At 43.1% G+C, this 17,438-nt stretch overlaps 1 protein-coding gene across 5 annotated transcripts in view; it reads right to left on the bottom strand.

Moving 5' to 3' along the window:
- Positions 1-17,275, bottom strand: part of AFF3 (ALF transcription elongation factor 3) — a 335,479-nt gene extending 318,204 nt beyond the window's left edge. For 4 of the 5 annotated variants that reach the window (XM_068680733.1, XM_068680740.1, XM_068680745.1 and 1 more), the window contains exon 1: positions 16,889-17,272. In XM_068680733.1, the coding sequence (XP_068536834.1) occupies positions 16,889-16,941 (53 nt within the window). In that variant the 5' untranslated portion in view covers positions 16,942-17,272. Of the gene's footprint in view, positions 1-16,888 lie in introns of all 5 variants that reach the window. The other variant, XR_011096123.1, reaches the window with a different exon arrangement.
- Between the last annotated feature and the right edge of the window lie 163 nt (positions 17,276-17,438).

Genomic DNA, 17,438 nt, shown 5'->3' with positions numbered 1-17,438 from the left:
GCATCTCCAGGCCCTTATGTACCTGGGGTGCGGAGACTGCTTGTCCCCAGGTTGCCTCTGGGCATGTGCACTAGCAAAACTGGAAAAAGTGCATTTCTACCAGAAAGCACTGATTGGATTGTGTAGGGTTTCTGCATTAATGATTTCAGTAAGATAATTCTGCCTACACTGTGTGCAAAAACCATTACACTGCACCTTCCTTAGAAGCTGTAAAGGCTGAAGTAAGGATCTGCTTTGATGGCACACAACCAGATAAATTAAACTCCTGGCATAAACCTGCAGCACTTGGTTAAACAAAGAAAATCAAGCTGTGGTCTCCAAACAATGCAGAGTTATTTCTGGCTGATGTGGCAGTCATTAGGCATATTAAATAGCAGCTATAATGAAAGGGATTTTTAGTGGTTCAGATAGGCAGCTAGTACCTTAGTACCCCATTCAGCTTCCAGCCTAGGTACGTATGTCTTCAGGCTGCTAACAAGCATCCTTTGTGGATTACGTGCTGTACTTTGACCTTCCAGAGCTTCTTGTATTTTCTTTAGACTGGAGACCTACGATTCTTCTGTGCTCCCTTAATGTGTGCTCCCCATAAGCAATAAAACTATGCCTTTTGCCTTAACTGACTGACTTTCTCAGCAACCACACACCTTAGATCGCAGACTTCAGGTTTAGATGTCTTACTGTCTAAAGTACTTTACAATGAATGATCTACTGACTTTCTATCATCGTTAGAAAACACAGCCTCAGAGAGGAGTCTGGCTCAGCCCCTCTCCTTGTCAGCCCGTCAGGTGTCCCAGGCAGCAAGAAAAAGGGTGGAAGTGCATACAACAGCTTCCCAAAGCAGCACTCATTTGACACACTGTCAGTGTCAAATGTACGCTGCACGTGCCCTCAGGAAAGGTTCATCTGGCCCATGATGACAGGCAGCTCTGCGCATGTGGATACAGCCCAGAGGGGCAGAGCCTGAAGTGGAGCTTGACGTGTAGCACCTAACCCTATGAACCTAGGTCTAGGAAAAGCATGGCTTTATTCATGTGATGCTGAGCCCAAAATATAACATCTTGCTTCCTGACAAAAACACAGGATGGACTTAGATGCTGCTCCCTATGAATACAGGCAAAGTGCTTACAGACCTACTGCTGCGATGTTCATTGTAAGTGGTGCCAAAAAATATCAGAGCACCACTTCAGGTAAATACAGCCCCAGTGTTAATAATAATACTATTTGTTTTTATCATCACTCTGTGTATTTCTGCAATATCTTTCACTGCATCTGGCCTGTATCAACTGTATGGTAATTGAGTCTTGTCAGTAAAATTATGTAAAATTAATTTTGACACCCTTTCTCTGAAGTGTCTGTTCTGTTCTTCTGTGTCCCCAGAATGAAATGTTTTGATACTAGTGATTTTCTTCAATGAAAACAGCTCCCAAAGCTCTTGTTGCTACCTCTCTATATGCAGTACTGCTGAGTGTGTCATAAACTGGCTCCACCTCATCATCTGATTTCTGCTTAACAAGTCCTTTTGTGTCCCCCCCCCCAACTTTTTTTTTTTAAGATCCTTTTGTATGTCTTGCCACTATTAAGGCCAGTTCTTGTTCACTTGAGTAAAAATTCTACTGATACTAATTTTCTGGTGTTCAAACCATGTGTCGCACACTACTACAAAAAGCATCAGGTGTACTCTTTGCCCATTGGGGAAAGATTGATATCACATGTACTGAAGACATGACCAGAACACATCCCATATTTTGTTGCTTTACTTTTTCTTGATTGCTGAGAGCTGAATCGTTGCAATTAGATCATATTCATGAATGTGTCATGCCTCACTATTTCATTGTGCCAGAGATTCATTAAAGATCTGCTCAATACTCCCTTCCTAATTTATATTTCTTCTCTGAGTTGCTTTGATTTGAGAAATCTCTTTTGCAAAAGGAAAGCCATCCATTGTTTGGACTCCAAACGGAAATGTAGGTGTTTAATTGGTGGATGTGGTTTTCATTATACTCTCTATCTCCACCACAAAACTCTCTTCATAAATTGTGACAAGTCTGTTGGCAGCCTGCTGCATCAGTCTGGAGGTAGCTGACTTGATAAGCATGTCGCCCAGCTGAAGAAAAACATGAATTCCTTCCAACTTTGCTCGGAATTGCTAATTAGCTTAAAGGCAGTGTCCTGCATTGGCACAGAAAACCACAGAGAGAAAGTCTCAGGGAGACTTGCAACTATAACTTGGTAGGGTCTCATAATATCTTAAAGGCTTTCTGGTTTATTGAAATCATGCTAACGTCTTTCCTCTGAATGTACTCCTTATTTACACACAAGTGCAGTGATTTACAATCCAGCACAGTCCCCAGCTACATTTCTATGCAGCCCATATCATGATGGCAAAGAAGGCTCATTTGCCAGAGAAAGAAAAAAGGGAAATATTTTCATTTTTATAAAATCAGTCATCCTGTGTTACAGGTCTGAAGTCCTTTACCCCTCAAATGAATGCAGAGGTGGGGGTAAAGGAAGCACTGATCTGGTCAGTTGCAGTTCTGCTGCTGCCTTTTCTCAATGGAGCTTGTTCCTCCTCCCATTCAGATTAAAAAGGGAAAAAGAAAAAGAAAAAAAAAAAAAAGAAAAGAAAAGAAAAAAGAAAAAAGGAAAAGCTCCCATCAATAGAAGAAGCATCTCCAACAGGCAATCTGCACGTGGCCACACTGTTTTCCATCACATGGAGATAATTTCTACCAGGCCAGTTGACCTCTAGGGCCCATTTTAGTATCTCCACTGTGGCCTGATGTTCACCGCTTTTGAACATCTTCAGGCATGGGAGGGGAGCACACAATCACAGTGTGGGACTACCATGCTCTGATCCCTCTCCACCTGAGACACCCTGACCTCCACCACCCTCTGGAACATCCTTGTACATTCACAGCTTTTAAGCTACAGCTCTCCTATGAAATTAACGTTTTGATGCTAACTGAATGGATGCCCATACTCTGAGGTGATAAGAGCATTCACCTGAAACATACAAAACTTTTGTGCAAAGAAATCAAATGGCGAATAGATTTGAGCTTGTGAGGATTCGAGATATATTTTTCACAAATGCCTAAGCTATCAGGAAGAGCACCTTTGTAGGTGTGGAGCTGCTTTTTCTCAGGGTGATATCCTGGCTTGAATGGGTATGGACACACTAAAAAATGATGCTCATGGTTTTAGTCTCCCAGATGTGCCGCCCCTCCGGGACATGCCCTGGAAATTCTGACATGAAAAGCAGAAGTCAGCAGTTTCGCCAGGACTCCCAGGCAAGCCAGTCACAGCGGAAGCCTGACATCCAGAAGACCTGGAAAGCGGCCAGTTTGTGCACAGCATGTCCATCCTGTGTGCCTGCATTCAGGTGCATCAGATTTATTATGCATGTGCAGATCACCTGATTTATTGCCATGGTTTATTACCAGGTGCAGCAAGGCCAGCATGTTTAGAGCATGTTGGATTTACTGCACATACACGGGACATCTGTGAGCACGCACAATCACCTTTCCTCCTGAGATGTACGAGGAGGAAATACAGCAACCGTACTCAAACTTCTGGATTCACTTTGGTTCTGCACTTCTCTGCATGCAGACAAAGACTTCTGGGGTAACATAAACACAGCTTCTTTAGCATACTCCTAAAGTGTACTGTGAGAAAACTTGTTTGTACTTTCAATCCTCAAGAGGGAACTGTGAGCACATTAAGGGCGAACTAGCAGCATTTCAATAGTGCTAGTCTGTTGCTGTACCACGGAGCAGATACATTAGCACCTAATGAGTTACGATGACTTGAGCTTTAACAGACGACTTTTCTTTCACCAACCAAATTACGGTATAAGCACCACTGAAATTTTATTAGCTGGTTTTTGCATTTGAATATGAGTAAAGGAAATGAAAACACTTGTATTACGTATTTGCTCAAAAAACAGAATTCCATTTTCTTTTAGGCAGAAAAGAAAGCGGGAGAGGTGTGTTTCCAATTCATTTCTGGAAGTGGGAATTAGGGTGCATTTGACTGGTATCCAGGTGTGGGCTCCAAGACACTCTCTGATCTGAAGCAGCAATACTGCAGCCGCACTCCACGGTAATACCACAATAGGTATGTTTAATTAGTTCCCACTGGGGCCACACATATTCTGATGATGTGCTGGAGTGCCCTGAAGAATACCCAATAGTTATCACCATTTCAGTAAGCTCAGCCCTGAGGAGTTTCTTCTCTTCCAGCTCATTTTCCAAGAGCTCCCAGCAAGAGAGAGGTTACCTGCATCTCTGCATACAGCCTCAGGGAACTCTCTCACAACCCCGTGACTATCCATCCCTTCCAGCACCGTCCCTCCTTATCCTACCTGGAGGATTAATTCACCCATCCAGGGGCTTTCTGCCTGCAGAACAACGCCTCATGCCTCCACCACACAAATGCCTGGCTTTGCTGCTGCTCCTGCAGCTGAACATGTTACCTCCAACAGCACTCCACAGCAGTTGTCCTGGGTTGTTCTGCAGGTTGCAGCATCATGTACACGGAGGCAGCATTTCTTTGTGGCAGCTGGTAGAGGAAGGGATTGCTCAAATGCACTCATTGCTTTTGGCCTTGCATGACCTCAGGCTCCAACCCTCCCACGGATAGCACCACAGCACTGAGATACGCTACCCAACAAGGGGGAGTCCTGCACAACCCATGGCAGGGGGTTGGAACCAGATGGTCTTTGAGATCCCTCCCAACCCAAACCATTCTGTGATTCTTTAGTTTTCACACCCTAAACTGCAATGCATTACTGACATGTTTAGCATACTCTTCTACTGAGAGCTCTGTTAAGAGCATTTTTCTGCTGCTACACATATATCAGCTTGCACAATTGGACTTCACAGGAGAGGACCAGCTCCAGCTGGAATGCCGCAGCAAGCAGCCTTTCCTAGGCAGGATGTTTTGACTATGACCCCTTTTTCTTTACAGCTCTTCCCTGGCTCCCTCTTGTCCTCATCACCCAAGGCTCTGTGTGGGCTATCCCCATCATTATGAAAAGTTACTACCAAAAAAAGCTGTCTTTAATCTTCAATTGGTCCAGTAGGGCAATTCACCCTCCGAGTTTTCAACTTGCACCTTCAGGGTATCCTTGTGCTGTCACTCATGCTTGGGAGGAGCCCTCATAAACACGCACAAAATCACTTCATTGTTCTTTTTGGAGTTCTGGTAAGAAAGTTCTGGCTTTTTTCCCCATCATGCCCACGCTCCAACATCTGGCAGCACTGCCAGGCTGGTAGCTTGCTGTGCCCACTGTTTATTAGGGTGATTATAATTCTCTCCATCTTTCCTTCACAATCAGTTTTGCCTATATCCATTATGGTCTTTTGTCTTCCATTTTGTCTGCAAAAATTTTGTCCCACAACCGACTCTGTTCTGTGCCTGTACAGCACCTAGTGCAGCAAATATGTGTCCATAACCAAAGATGCAAAGTCCAATGATGCAATAACAAGGACAGCAACAGGCAGAAGTAATGCATAAATTATCATGGGTAAATGCAGAGCACCTACCATTCTAGTTCATGAATGAAATACTAGTCATGATGGGAAGATGAGCAGTTTCATTTGGGGTAAAGATTTAAGCTGTTATCTCTTTTGGAAACCTTCAAAGTGGTTTAACTCACGTCATCCATGCTCCAGAATAAACCACATATTTTATTATTTGGCTATTTTCCTTCCTCTTTTTAACACATATGATAATTTATACTTTTTTTTTTTTTTTTTTTTTTTTAACTATAGGTTACTTTGCTGCGTGTGAGTGTGTCAGACAACTCATTTTTCTAGTTACTTTGACAAACCTGACATCTTGCAGCTGTTACACATCTTGTTTCAATTACATTTCCAGATAAAAAGAATTCTTAAAGCCCTAAGGCTACAGATGGCTTCCTGGTGAGGGGTTAACTCCAGCTTTGGATTAAAGCCATTTTGGGGGTCACTCTTCTCAGGCTGCTCTCTTCAGTCTCCTCTTATGCCCTCCCCTGGTCCCCATTCTCATCTGGCTGTCTCCCTTATTCTAACCTCTGTTCCTCTCTGGTCATCAGGAAGAGAAGCTCTGGAGCACCAGCATCCTTCCCTGCCTCCTTCCCACCCCGAGGTGCCTGGAGGAAAGCAGGGTATCTGCCTCTCGAACCTTATCTCTGCACATCATACAGGTGGCTTACGGCAGGGCACAGCTGAAAGAGCACAAATCAGTGGAGTGACAACTCAGACCACCACTAATCCCTAATAAATTCTGCGCTGCCCCACAGACTTGGGAAGCTCTTGACAACTGGTGATGCTCTCAGCATCTGGCAAACCACTTGTGTCTAATTGGGTACCCTGAGATATTTACACTGTGCTTAATGGTTACAGAAGAGATTGATCACCCTATTCTTGGTATCTATCCAAAAAGGGTATATAAAATCCTTTGATCTTGCTAAGGCAGCAAAACATGTCTAACCATCAGTTATGTAAAGGTGGTTGTTATTAATTTGAATACTGCACAGAGAGGAAAGAACAGAAGTACCATATAATGAGATATATTAAGACTACAAAAGAATTAAGTGAAGCCGTTATGTTATGAATCATGATTTTATTGTTTAGCAGTCAACTCTTGATGTAATTCAGATAATAATGAATGGGCTAATTCCTTCCACCTTTATTCAGGCAAAACTTCCATTGACTTCAAAGAGAAAGTTGTCCAAGTCAGGACTACAGACTGCTGCATCCATCCCATTATTTGTAAATGCTTTTTGGAATATAAAACGTTTCTTTATAATGGGCTATCGCCAATAACAGTAACATTTACATAATAGAAACCTCTTACATAAGTGTCTTTTGTGTTCAGAAAAGACATTTTATTCCTATTGCAAACTGCCATATTAAAAGTTCCTCTGCAAACCCTAACATTTATTAACATATGGGAACATACAGGACTTCTCAGTGTACCATTTTGATCAGCTTTCCTTCTGCTCAATATTTTTTAGTTCATTTTACCATATTTTTTTTCCTCAGGAGAACATGTTATTTATTGATTATTAGCAAAGATATGTTTTATCATTGCAAATATTTCTCATTTTTATAGAAAACAATGTGCCAAAATGGGAAAATGTGCTGAGCCTTGTTACATTGTAACAGATGCCAGAAGTATTTGAGGAAATGAATGAACAAACATTCCTGCATCACTGTTTCTCTCCCTCTATAGTTCTATTCATAAGTTAATGCCCTATATAAGATGTAAAAACAGTACTTTTAAGTAATTCTTAAAATAATGGCTAAAAACTTGATAAATGTACTTCAGACTAATACCTTGTTTTGATCAGGGCAGGACTTTTCAGGTTTTTGAAAAGAACAGATTATTTTCTCTGATTATAAAGTATGTGCTTCCATCTGGAACTTATTTTGATATTGTGAATCTTAGTGCCTCAGAAAAGCACACAGAACAATGGATGGGCACTACTTGATTGTTTTAAATTGAAATTAATTAATTATGAAACAGCTGCAATAGTCTAAATTACTTATTTCCCCTTTCAGTGAAAATGAATTTACAGGCATTTGCAAAGCATACAAAAATAAAGACAGAGACAAGAAAGTCTGTAAGAAGGGAAGTCGTGTAGAATTGTCTATGATCTGTGTTTCAAGAAAGTAAATAATTAATAGCTCCAAGGAAGCATATTAGAGATTGTTCTTTCTATTACACAGTCACACTGAGTGGTAAAATAATGCTTTAAATCTCAACAACAAATATAGTACAGGACTCAGTATAGTTTACCTTTCCAGATAATCATTTTTTCAGCTGAAAACAGCAATTTTTTCACATTACAACCAGACTGTGAGTTGAAAGAAGCTCTTCAGTCATTTAGTCAAGACAGATGAGCAATGAGTGTTAGAAAAGCTACCAAGGCATCAAAAGATCTACAGTCAAGGCCATTAAAGACTAGCTAATCTGCTCTAGTTCTAATTCTCCTCTAATGGGTTTCCTTAAATGTGCTTTACATCAGCTGTAATTAGTTCAAGATATTGCTACTTATATACTTCTAAGAACAACAAAAAAAGCTTGCATTTCTACCACGTAGTATGTAATCATGTTCACGCAGCCATGTGCCCAGACTGGTAGGTTCTTGTGCAATGCAAAGCCTTGAAGAGTGTTGTAAAAGACACCTTGCCTGGATCTACAAAAGCCCGTGCAGGTCTGAAAGGAACTGCATTTATCTATACTTTCCTTTCACGGGGTTATCTCTATGCCACTTTACCTCAGATGTTGCAGAATCATCTGTGCTAAATGGGTAGGAATACATTAATGTACATATATTGGAAACATGTACATTTTTCCTACAAATGTTGTGGTTTCGGAACAGATTTTCATAATCAGGGGCAGTGACAAAAAAAAAAAAAATCCAAACCCTAAACCCCTGAAACCTTGTCACTTTTAAGACAGAATATGACCAGTTTCTAAAGGGATTCACTCCTTCTTAATAAAGGGTTCTTTGATCTGAGACAGCAGCACTCAGACTCAATGACCAAGAAAAAATGTAGGCTCCTGTGGTCCTTTTGGACTGATCTACTCAGTGAAAAGGGGTAGGGATCCATAAGCTAGCTGCAAAACACATTGGTATATCCAAATACACAAGGCAACATGTTGATGCTAATTCAGATCAGTTGGGATCATGGTGGTTTTCTTGCAGGGAGCCTAAATAAATGGACTAACACACAATCACCTTTTGTACTAAGAAATTCCTGACAGCCTTCAAGCCTAACCACAAACAAAGCACATTGTAACATTAATTTACTCTTTAAACTGGTGACATTTAGTTAACTCAAGGTCATCATCCTCCAGAAAATGCTATACTCTCCTTGCCAAACAAAAATGAAGAAAAGCACACTTAGCTTTTATTGTTACTTTGTCCTTTAAAAACAGTTGATGACATGACAGGTTCCCTCGCTGACTGCTTCAGAAACAAAAAAATGTAAAACTGTTCCTTCTATTGGAAGAATACCAATATAATTCTCTTCTCCAAAGTATCTCTGACAGCAGAATTCATTCATTTTTTTCTGGACTGAGGTTCAACTGTCTACTGCACTTGCTGTTCTAAGACAAAAGACCAAAAAAAAAAATTCAAATTATGTCACGCCTTCCTGTAATCTAAAGATCTGAACCCTTGTGGTCAATCAGAAGTGGTCAATGGCATAGACAAAAATCAGCCTTCTCTTTGTGCATTGCTATGAGGTATGCACTGTCTGGCAATGACTGAGCAGAATTTAAATCCTCATTGAAAAGGTTTAGGATATCTGCCTATGCTCATGCATCAGTACAGGCTCCCCAAAACCTTTACAGTGATCAAAGCAAGGAAGACAAGGATAGAAACTGGGGGATGAATGGTAGGAGACAGTGCTGCCGAGATGTCTTCTAAGTCCAAATCCTGGAAATGCATACTTCACCAATGTTTTTTTGTTCCTCATCTCTCTGTCTGTCATATCTGCATTTTTCATACCACCATAAGGTCATCATTCCCTGGCAGCTAGACTGTACCATCATAGCAATGCATGGAGTAAGAAGGCCACCAGTTCCTCCCCAGTGGATTTTGAGAGTGATACATGCAATAAGAATTGATCGCAGCTCAAAGCAATCAAAACATATGCAGTGTAAGAAGATACTGCCCTTCATCCTCTATTTGTCCAGTCCTGCCATTCAGTCAAACTAGGCTGAGCCACAAAGGGCTCTTTCTTTGGGCCGAAACATGTGAAAACAACCACACGGAAAGACTGGATTACATTAAGAAGTTGTGTGTCTTTGTCCGATACAACCCTCTTGTTTTTAGTTTTAAATACTTACAGTTGTGGATCATCGTTATTGAGAAACAAAGCACGACAACAAAAAGCTTCTTAGTGGAGATTTCTGGTCCCTCCTGCATAATTGTAAATGTTTCCTGTCTGCTGAGACCACCACTGCTGCATTGAAACTAATTTATTTTTTAAAAAATACATAAAGTGTCTCTGAGGATAGGTTTAAATTGCATTCCTACTGTCACATTTCCCAGGATGCATCCGTACCCAGGTCCCTGGTACATGCATGCAGGTTAAAATCTTCCTAACAAAATAAAATGCAGTCAACTTAAGTCACTAACTGTTTGTTTAAGATATTGGTAAAGCTGAGATATCAAGCTGTAGGGGAGGAACTTAAGTATCTGTCTCATGTATTTTTACCTCTGGAAAGACATAGAAAATGTTTAGCACAGAATGTTAGTAATTGCCATCGTGTTCATGTAACTGCTGTTACAGATCATTCACTCTTTCTCCTAAACAAGAATTCATTGCTACCCACAAATTATTCAGAGATTATATAGATTATTACCCAAGTATTCAACTACAAGTGTCCATTTTTGCTCTCTTGAGGCCTTAGGCAGCCACAGCAAGCGTAATCAGTGTCCTAACATTGATTTTAACAGACAGAAGATCAGTTAGTAGCCCCGGTGGTGATGTTGCAAACATTGTTTTCCATATACGGCTGATTCGCTCACTTTTTTCAAACATTTAATGGAACAGTGCTTTCCAGCCACCCCAAGATATTTGCAGAGAGTGTCCAGTTTCTGAATAAACATGCAACTTTCCACTGGAACACAGTGGAAAGTTTCAAAAGCCAACACAAAATGTTGTCTAGATGGTCAGATAAACCACCTCCAACACACAGCAAACTGGGAGTTGACCTCTTTGTCCTTTTGGGTTGGATTCACAGCTGGGCCACCTCCACAGGACAGTGCCAGGGTGACAGGGGCAGCAAGGCTCATGGTGGGTTTGGCCAGCGTGGGGACCTGTGGGTTTTCAGGGAGATGTCACCTAGGGAATCCAGCCCTGGGCAGTGGCTCTGAAACAGAAATTCCCATAAACCAGCAGGGCAGAGTTTTCAAAGAGCTAGTTTTGTTCAAAATCCAGGAAGCTTGCAGCTTTCCCTTTTCCTACTTTCAGATTTTCACAAAAAGGACCCTTCTGGTTTTCAACTGGAATTAGCCTTACAGCTAAAAAGCCCATACACAAATAAATTGTCTTTGGGTTTCATAGAAAATGCTATATTTTCGAAATCTCATTCTGTGAAGATGTCACTTCAGAGTTACAATTTGTCGACTGTTAGATGGGACACTCATCTCACACAGAATTTAACCTCCCTGTTTTCTAGCTGTATGTAATATTATTTTTTCTTCATTTCTATTGATTTTATTTTATTACTCCTATTGTTTAGAAAGTTATAACCAGACTTCTAGGTATCTCTGAACACATGCTGTGAATTAATTGCTGGAATTCTTTTTATCCATGTTTTGTTGTCTCCTAGTCATAAATATGATGCAATTGGATTAATTTGTTATATGAGGTTAAAAACCTTGCAATTAAGCTGTTGCTTTTTCTAATGACTGCACTGTGAAGTTGAGTATGATGTTGTTCCTAATACATGGATGACAAGAAAGATGTGCCCATAGCCTATATTCTGTGTCTATTTTTTTCCTTAATACCCCATATGTCTCTTCAACTAGTTTTAAGAAACCTGGTGTTTTCCTCAGAATATTCACACAGAATGTGAAATGCCACAGGCACTTCATGCCTCCTCTTGAATCCCCTCCACTCCAATAACCTAGGGAGGTTTCTGCCTTGGCTTCTCATGGAAAACACACCCAGAGCAACACAAATCTGCAAGTCCAAGTGTCGGCAGGAAAGCTCAAGGAGCTGTTATCCTCCTGCCTCAAACAGTTGTGCCTAGGCACTCAAACACTTCTCAGTGGAGAGATACAAAAACACATTTCCTGTCTAACTGATGTATCATAATTTCATTTATCAGACAAAAACAAAATATAGGGATAAATATATATATACATATGTTCTAAGAAAGGTGACTGAGCATACTGCAAATCAGAGATGATGGGCCAGATACTTATCTGATATAAAACAGCAAAGGCGACTTGGTGGAGCTCTGTAGACTTAAAACAGATGAAGATGTGGTACATCACATCCAAAAAACGAGCACTCACATGGCCCTACAAATGTATTCTTAAAATAATATTATTCAGCTGATACTTATAAAGTATTATGGCCATGAAAAAGCTCACTTCTTATGATTTATACTTATTATGTTTAGCACATACAATTTGTTCAGTGCTGCAAGGAAAAAAAAAAAAAAAAACTTGAACAATGGAAGCAATTCCTGACCCAAACGACTTACAGCCTAAAAAACAGGCATTGGGAAGAAAGAACATGCTGTGAAATCGAAGGAAGGGAACAGTCTATAGTTATTACTCTTGTTATTGTTTGCTCACAACTTATAATCATCACAGAGAGAGCAAATTTTTAGCTGGGTTCTCAGTGAGGGGAAGGTGGTAACCATGAGTTGACACTGGGAGGAAGACAGAAGGGAAAACACCACAACGACAGAAATGAGACAAATAGGATTTCAAGTGTCACCGAAGCTAGATAGAGGCCAAGAGCTAAAAGAAAAGAAATAAGGGACAAAGTCCAAGACATAGGCTGGAATAGAGCTGTAAAGGAGACGGGAGATAAAAGGAGGTACTTAATTATTTTTTTTTGTGAGAGGGACAAAATTGCTGTGTATTGTCTGTATAAGGTTAGGCCAGCCCAGCATCTTACCCTACTGAGAGAATGGCTTGAGTGACTCCCACATCCACCCCAAAAACAGCTGCTTGCTATTATCTGAAAATAACATCTAGATATTCTACTTTGACTGAAGAAGCATTTGTAGAATTAGCTTTCTAAAATCATCCCCAGTAAACACTGTGCTACCTGAAAAAAAAAAAAAAAAAAAGGAAAATTAAAAAAAATCTTGACTTACACAAATATAAAATGTAGTGACTAAAAGCTAGACAACCTGGGATCAAGAAGTTACAAAAGGTTCATTTATAAGACTGCTGGATGTCTAGCCACTTTTTGTTAATAGCAACTTCCAAACAAAACTTTCATTGACTTCAAATGGAGCAGGAACAGACCCAAAGATAGCAAATGAACTAGTAATTCAATACAAGGTCTGTAAAACACACTGGGCCACCTTACACCGTGGCATTTGATATTGATCTCAGCTTGGAAGCTACACAACTATACATTTTTACATGACTACCCAACCTCTACAAAACTGATGCTATCTCAAAATATCCAGAAGTATCAGATGAGTACCAAATAAACTGTTTATATACTTGGCTTCTTTCACCTAAACAAACACTGTTTTGTTTGTGGCTAACAAACGTATCAAAAATTGTCTCAAAATTATTTTCTTGTTTGACACAACACTGTAAGTAATTTAGTAAATCTGCAAATTGGCTTTAATGAATGCAAAAAACTTTAACCTATGCATTTATCTTTCACAGGCACGTGAGAAGACCCTTCACTAAATGGCCTTCCCTCGAGCTAGTTCTGCGCCTAAACCTAGGTGCACAGTAAAGGAGCTGGCTGAATTTCGATTGGGATTTGTTAAATAAGGCAAATAACAACATGAATGCCTGTAATGCAGAACTAGTCCTGGCACTCCAATTAAGTCCTTTGGTCTGCTCATTTGCTTCTCTCTGTCATGTATAATATGCTTTCTGCTGTACAAAAGGAATATATAACACCACTAATGGAGATTTTCCATCTCTTTTCTCTGGCGTAAACAAATACTAGATGATAAGGCACTGGAGATTCCACCTCCTTAAGTCTGGAAAAATCAAACTACACACACTGGAGTCAAATAAAAACATGCAGAAAGAAAAACAGGAGATGGGGCTGTGCTTCAAAGTCATTAGCGCCATGTGTTTGGGACAAACTTGTTAGTCAGCAGTTATGAAGCCCTCAGTGAAGTTGGGCTGATCATCCCTAAACGTTCCAGAAAAAAGCTTACCAAATGGGCATGAGTTTTGTTTACACCACAGATTTTTATGTTCTGTTAAATTTTCTATTTGAGTTTGTACTCAGCTTTCACTATTTGAATTATAGTAGTTTTCTGGGAAGCAGAAGTGTTGTTGGCATCAACACAACCTGGAAAAAGTACTCTTTAGTAGAAAAGGACTTACAATATTCTCCCATTTCACTTTACTAGTTCAATACTATGTTATAGCCACAACACAATACATTACTACATTTTTGATGCTACAGCAGAGTAAAAGAAATAACAACACATATTAATTGGAGAGCAAATTCATTAACAGTATAAAAGTAACAATCAATGAGAATTGATTAGCATGCTACTGTTCATCTGGAAATCCCTTTCCATACTCTTTTGATTTTCCAAGAACATACCAAATAAAGCAAAGAAGCACTTTAGAACAGCACGTTAATATTTAATTACTGCACTCTTAAGGAAAACATTTGCCAAATATTGCCAAAAGTGGATTTTCAGTCATAAGTTAAGTGCGCAAAATGTCGTTATTACCAACATTCAAAAGAATAAAGGACAACATTCATTCTTGATCCTGAGAAAATTAAGTCTCTTAAGTGTTGCTCTTTGCCATGAAGCACTCGCTTGTTATCTGTATGGTATATTTTATTTTCCTTTTTGGTAACAATCGCTCTCATTTGAAGGCACCCTGCCTGCAGTCAGAGACCAGCCCAGCATCCTTTGCACAGATGCTGCAGCACCTAGGTACCTTTACTACCACCTTTGTAAGTTTGCATTGTGTTGTGTTGTGTGTTTTCTTCTTCTTATTTTTTTTTAAATACCAATTGTAAAATTTTCAAAACAATGATTCAGAAGCATTTGCCATAGCAAGTGCTTCAGGACAGGCCTCCAGCCCATGATCTTGGATACTACAAGTCAAGGCCATTGAGCAAACCATGGGGCCCCAAAACAGTGCTGACATGAACCCCCTATAAGCCCCTGCTCCACAGAGGAGCTCTGGTTGAAGCATCCGACCTCCTTGCTCCGGACATGGGGATTGAAGCCGTGCACAGGGGTGAGAGCTTGGCAAGGAACGCAGGCCTGCTACTACACGCTGGCTTTTAACGTGCTCTTTGAAGCCCTTCTCTTGAACCTATCTTCTAAACAGCAACAGCAGAGGAAAAAAAAAAATCTATGAAACCACAAGATCACTTTTAACACCAATAGAGACATTTTTAAGCATGTAATTTAGCTGGCGAGCGGTTGATGTCTCTTTGGACTTGTACCTCATTTTTATGCTTACGGTGGTCATTTCAAAGTGGCTCCACAATAGTCAGAAGGTGTACTAAAAAGGTTATGAAAAGCAGCAATTGCTAGACACAGTCAAAAGCCCCGGCTTTCCAGAGTTACATTGTTAGCTTTTCAAATTCAATATTTACTTCAACAGCTAGGTTACAGAACAGACTAATGAACATCACACTTTTGCCGAGAAAAAAAGCAAATTGCTCCAAAGTTCGCCTTCATTCACTGAGAAAGGGAAAAGCATTTGAATGCATGAAGGTATTATTTCCCCTATTCTTGTTTAATAGAAAAAAAAAAAAAAAAAAAAGAGAGAGAAATTTCATTGTAAAACTGTGTGTATGGACTGAAGACTTAAACCAGACCAGAGATAAATGCTATAGTTTGGGTAGAAGCCGAATATTGGTATTTATAATTGAAACGAGGACATAACCTTAACTTGTGTCACGGGCAGAAACACTGTAATTAAAAACTTTTATGGGGTAGTAACTAATTTTGCATTATACTTGCTCTTTAAAGTTCCCCCAGCAGTATAAAAGTTTTATGGGGCTGGATGCTCTCAACGTAGGCGTTTTCGAGGCGCTGCCATCGCGCAGCCCGAGCTGTCCCCATCCTCCCGAGGTCTCTTTTGCGGGGAGCAGAGCTCACCCACGGGACCCTCGGGGCTGATTTTGTTACACCTGCCACCGCAGGGATAAGCAGGCGCTGCACCCTACAGACGGGCGACACGGATCCCACAGCACGTTGAAACTGAGAGATACAGGGACAGGGACGCGTGCCGCTGAGCTCGGGCGAAACTCATCTCCTCTCCCCAAAGTAGGCAGCCAGCAGGCTGCATGCGAGCTGCAGTCGCCTCCTCCCCGGCCCCAACCGTGCCCCAAAAGCAGCCCCGTCCCGACGGGGCGAGCCGTGCCGAGCCTCCCGCAGCAAACTCCGGGACTTGGCAGCGGCAGCGCCTCGGGGAGGTGATGCGGTGGGGGGGGGTGGGGGGGTGATGGGGTTTGTGGGGTTGGGGAGGGGAAGGTGAGGGGTGGAGGGGGAGGGCAGCGCTTCCCACCTCGAGCCGCTAATGCCATTTCTCGAAATTGGCTCCCCTCCTCCCCGGCAGCCCCGCACCCGCCGCCGGGGCGGGCAGGGCCGTGGGGGGGCGCAGGGGGAGGTCAAGGGCATGGGGAGGGGGGGTTGGGGGGGGGAGAGGGGCAGGAGGAAAAGGAGGGGACGTGAAGGCAGCGGGAGGGGGCGAAAGGGGCGTGCGGGGGGAACGGGGCTGAGCTCCGGGAGCGCGGCCCCCGGGGTGCCCGTGGCGGGGGAGCACCGGGAATTAGCGGGAGGGGGGTGCAGGGGCCCCCGCAGCCCAGCACCGGGTTCACCTCCCGGACACTCCCCCCCGCAGCCAGGGGAGGGGGCGTCTGCCCGCTGCCCCCCTCGGGGGAACAAGTGGCGGGGGGGGGGGGCACCTCCCGGGGTGCTGCACCCCCTAGGGCAGAGGCACCGCACCCCCTCACCGCACCCCCCCAATTCCTGCCCCCTCCCAGCTCATCGCACCCCTCCCGCTACGCGCCCGCCCTCCCACCCCGAATCATCGCAGCCCCCAATTACCGCACAGCCCCCGCTTGCAGCACCCCCTCCACCCACCGCACCCCCCCCCACACACACCCCTCGGCTCTTAGCTCTCCCCCTTTTCACCCCCTTTTCTCTCCCCCCCCCCAACCCCATACCCGCACTCTGCACTCACCACAGAGAGTCCAGGTCCCACTCCTGGAGCAGAGCTAAGTCGAAGCTGTCCATGGTGAGCGATGTCAGCGCCGCCGCGCTGCGACCACCCGGCGTCCGGGGCGCATCTTCGACCGCACCGCGGGCAGGGCGAGGGGCGCGGAGCACCCCGGCGGGGGACACCCCCCTCCTTTTCCCCTTTTTTTCCCCTCCTCGCCACCACCACAAAACGGAGTGGGGGGTGTGAGGGGCGGGGGGGGGGGGGGAATTAAAAAATAATTAAAAAAATAAAAATAATAATAATAAAAAAATAAATAAGAAGAAGCCCGCGGCGCACCGCTCGTTTGCAAGCGGCTCGGCTCGGCTCGGCTCCGCTCCCGCCCCGCTCTCCCCCCCCCCACCCCCCCCGAGCCTCCTCCCCTCCCTCCTGCGCGCCGGGAGCGCGGCCGAGGCGGCGCCCGCCCCGCGCAAGCTGCGCCCGCGCAGCACCCGCGCAGCGCCCGCGCAGCGCCCGCCCGGCGCGGAGGGGGGGGGGGGGACATGGGGGGGACGCGGGGGGAAGGGCACAACCG

This window comes from Anas acuta, chromosome 1 (genome assembly GCF_963932015.1).
Source record: "Anas acuta chromosome 1, bAnaAcu1.1, whole genome shotgun sequence".
In the NCBI taxonomy this organism is placed as follows: domain Eukaryota; kingdom Metazoa; phylum Chordata; class Aves; order Anseriformes; family Anatidae; genus Anas; species Anas acuta.
Note: the sequence above shows the minus strand (reverse complement) of the source record. Positions and strands in the feature narration are given on the sequence as shown.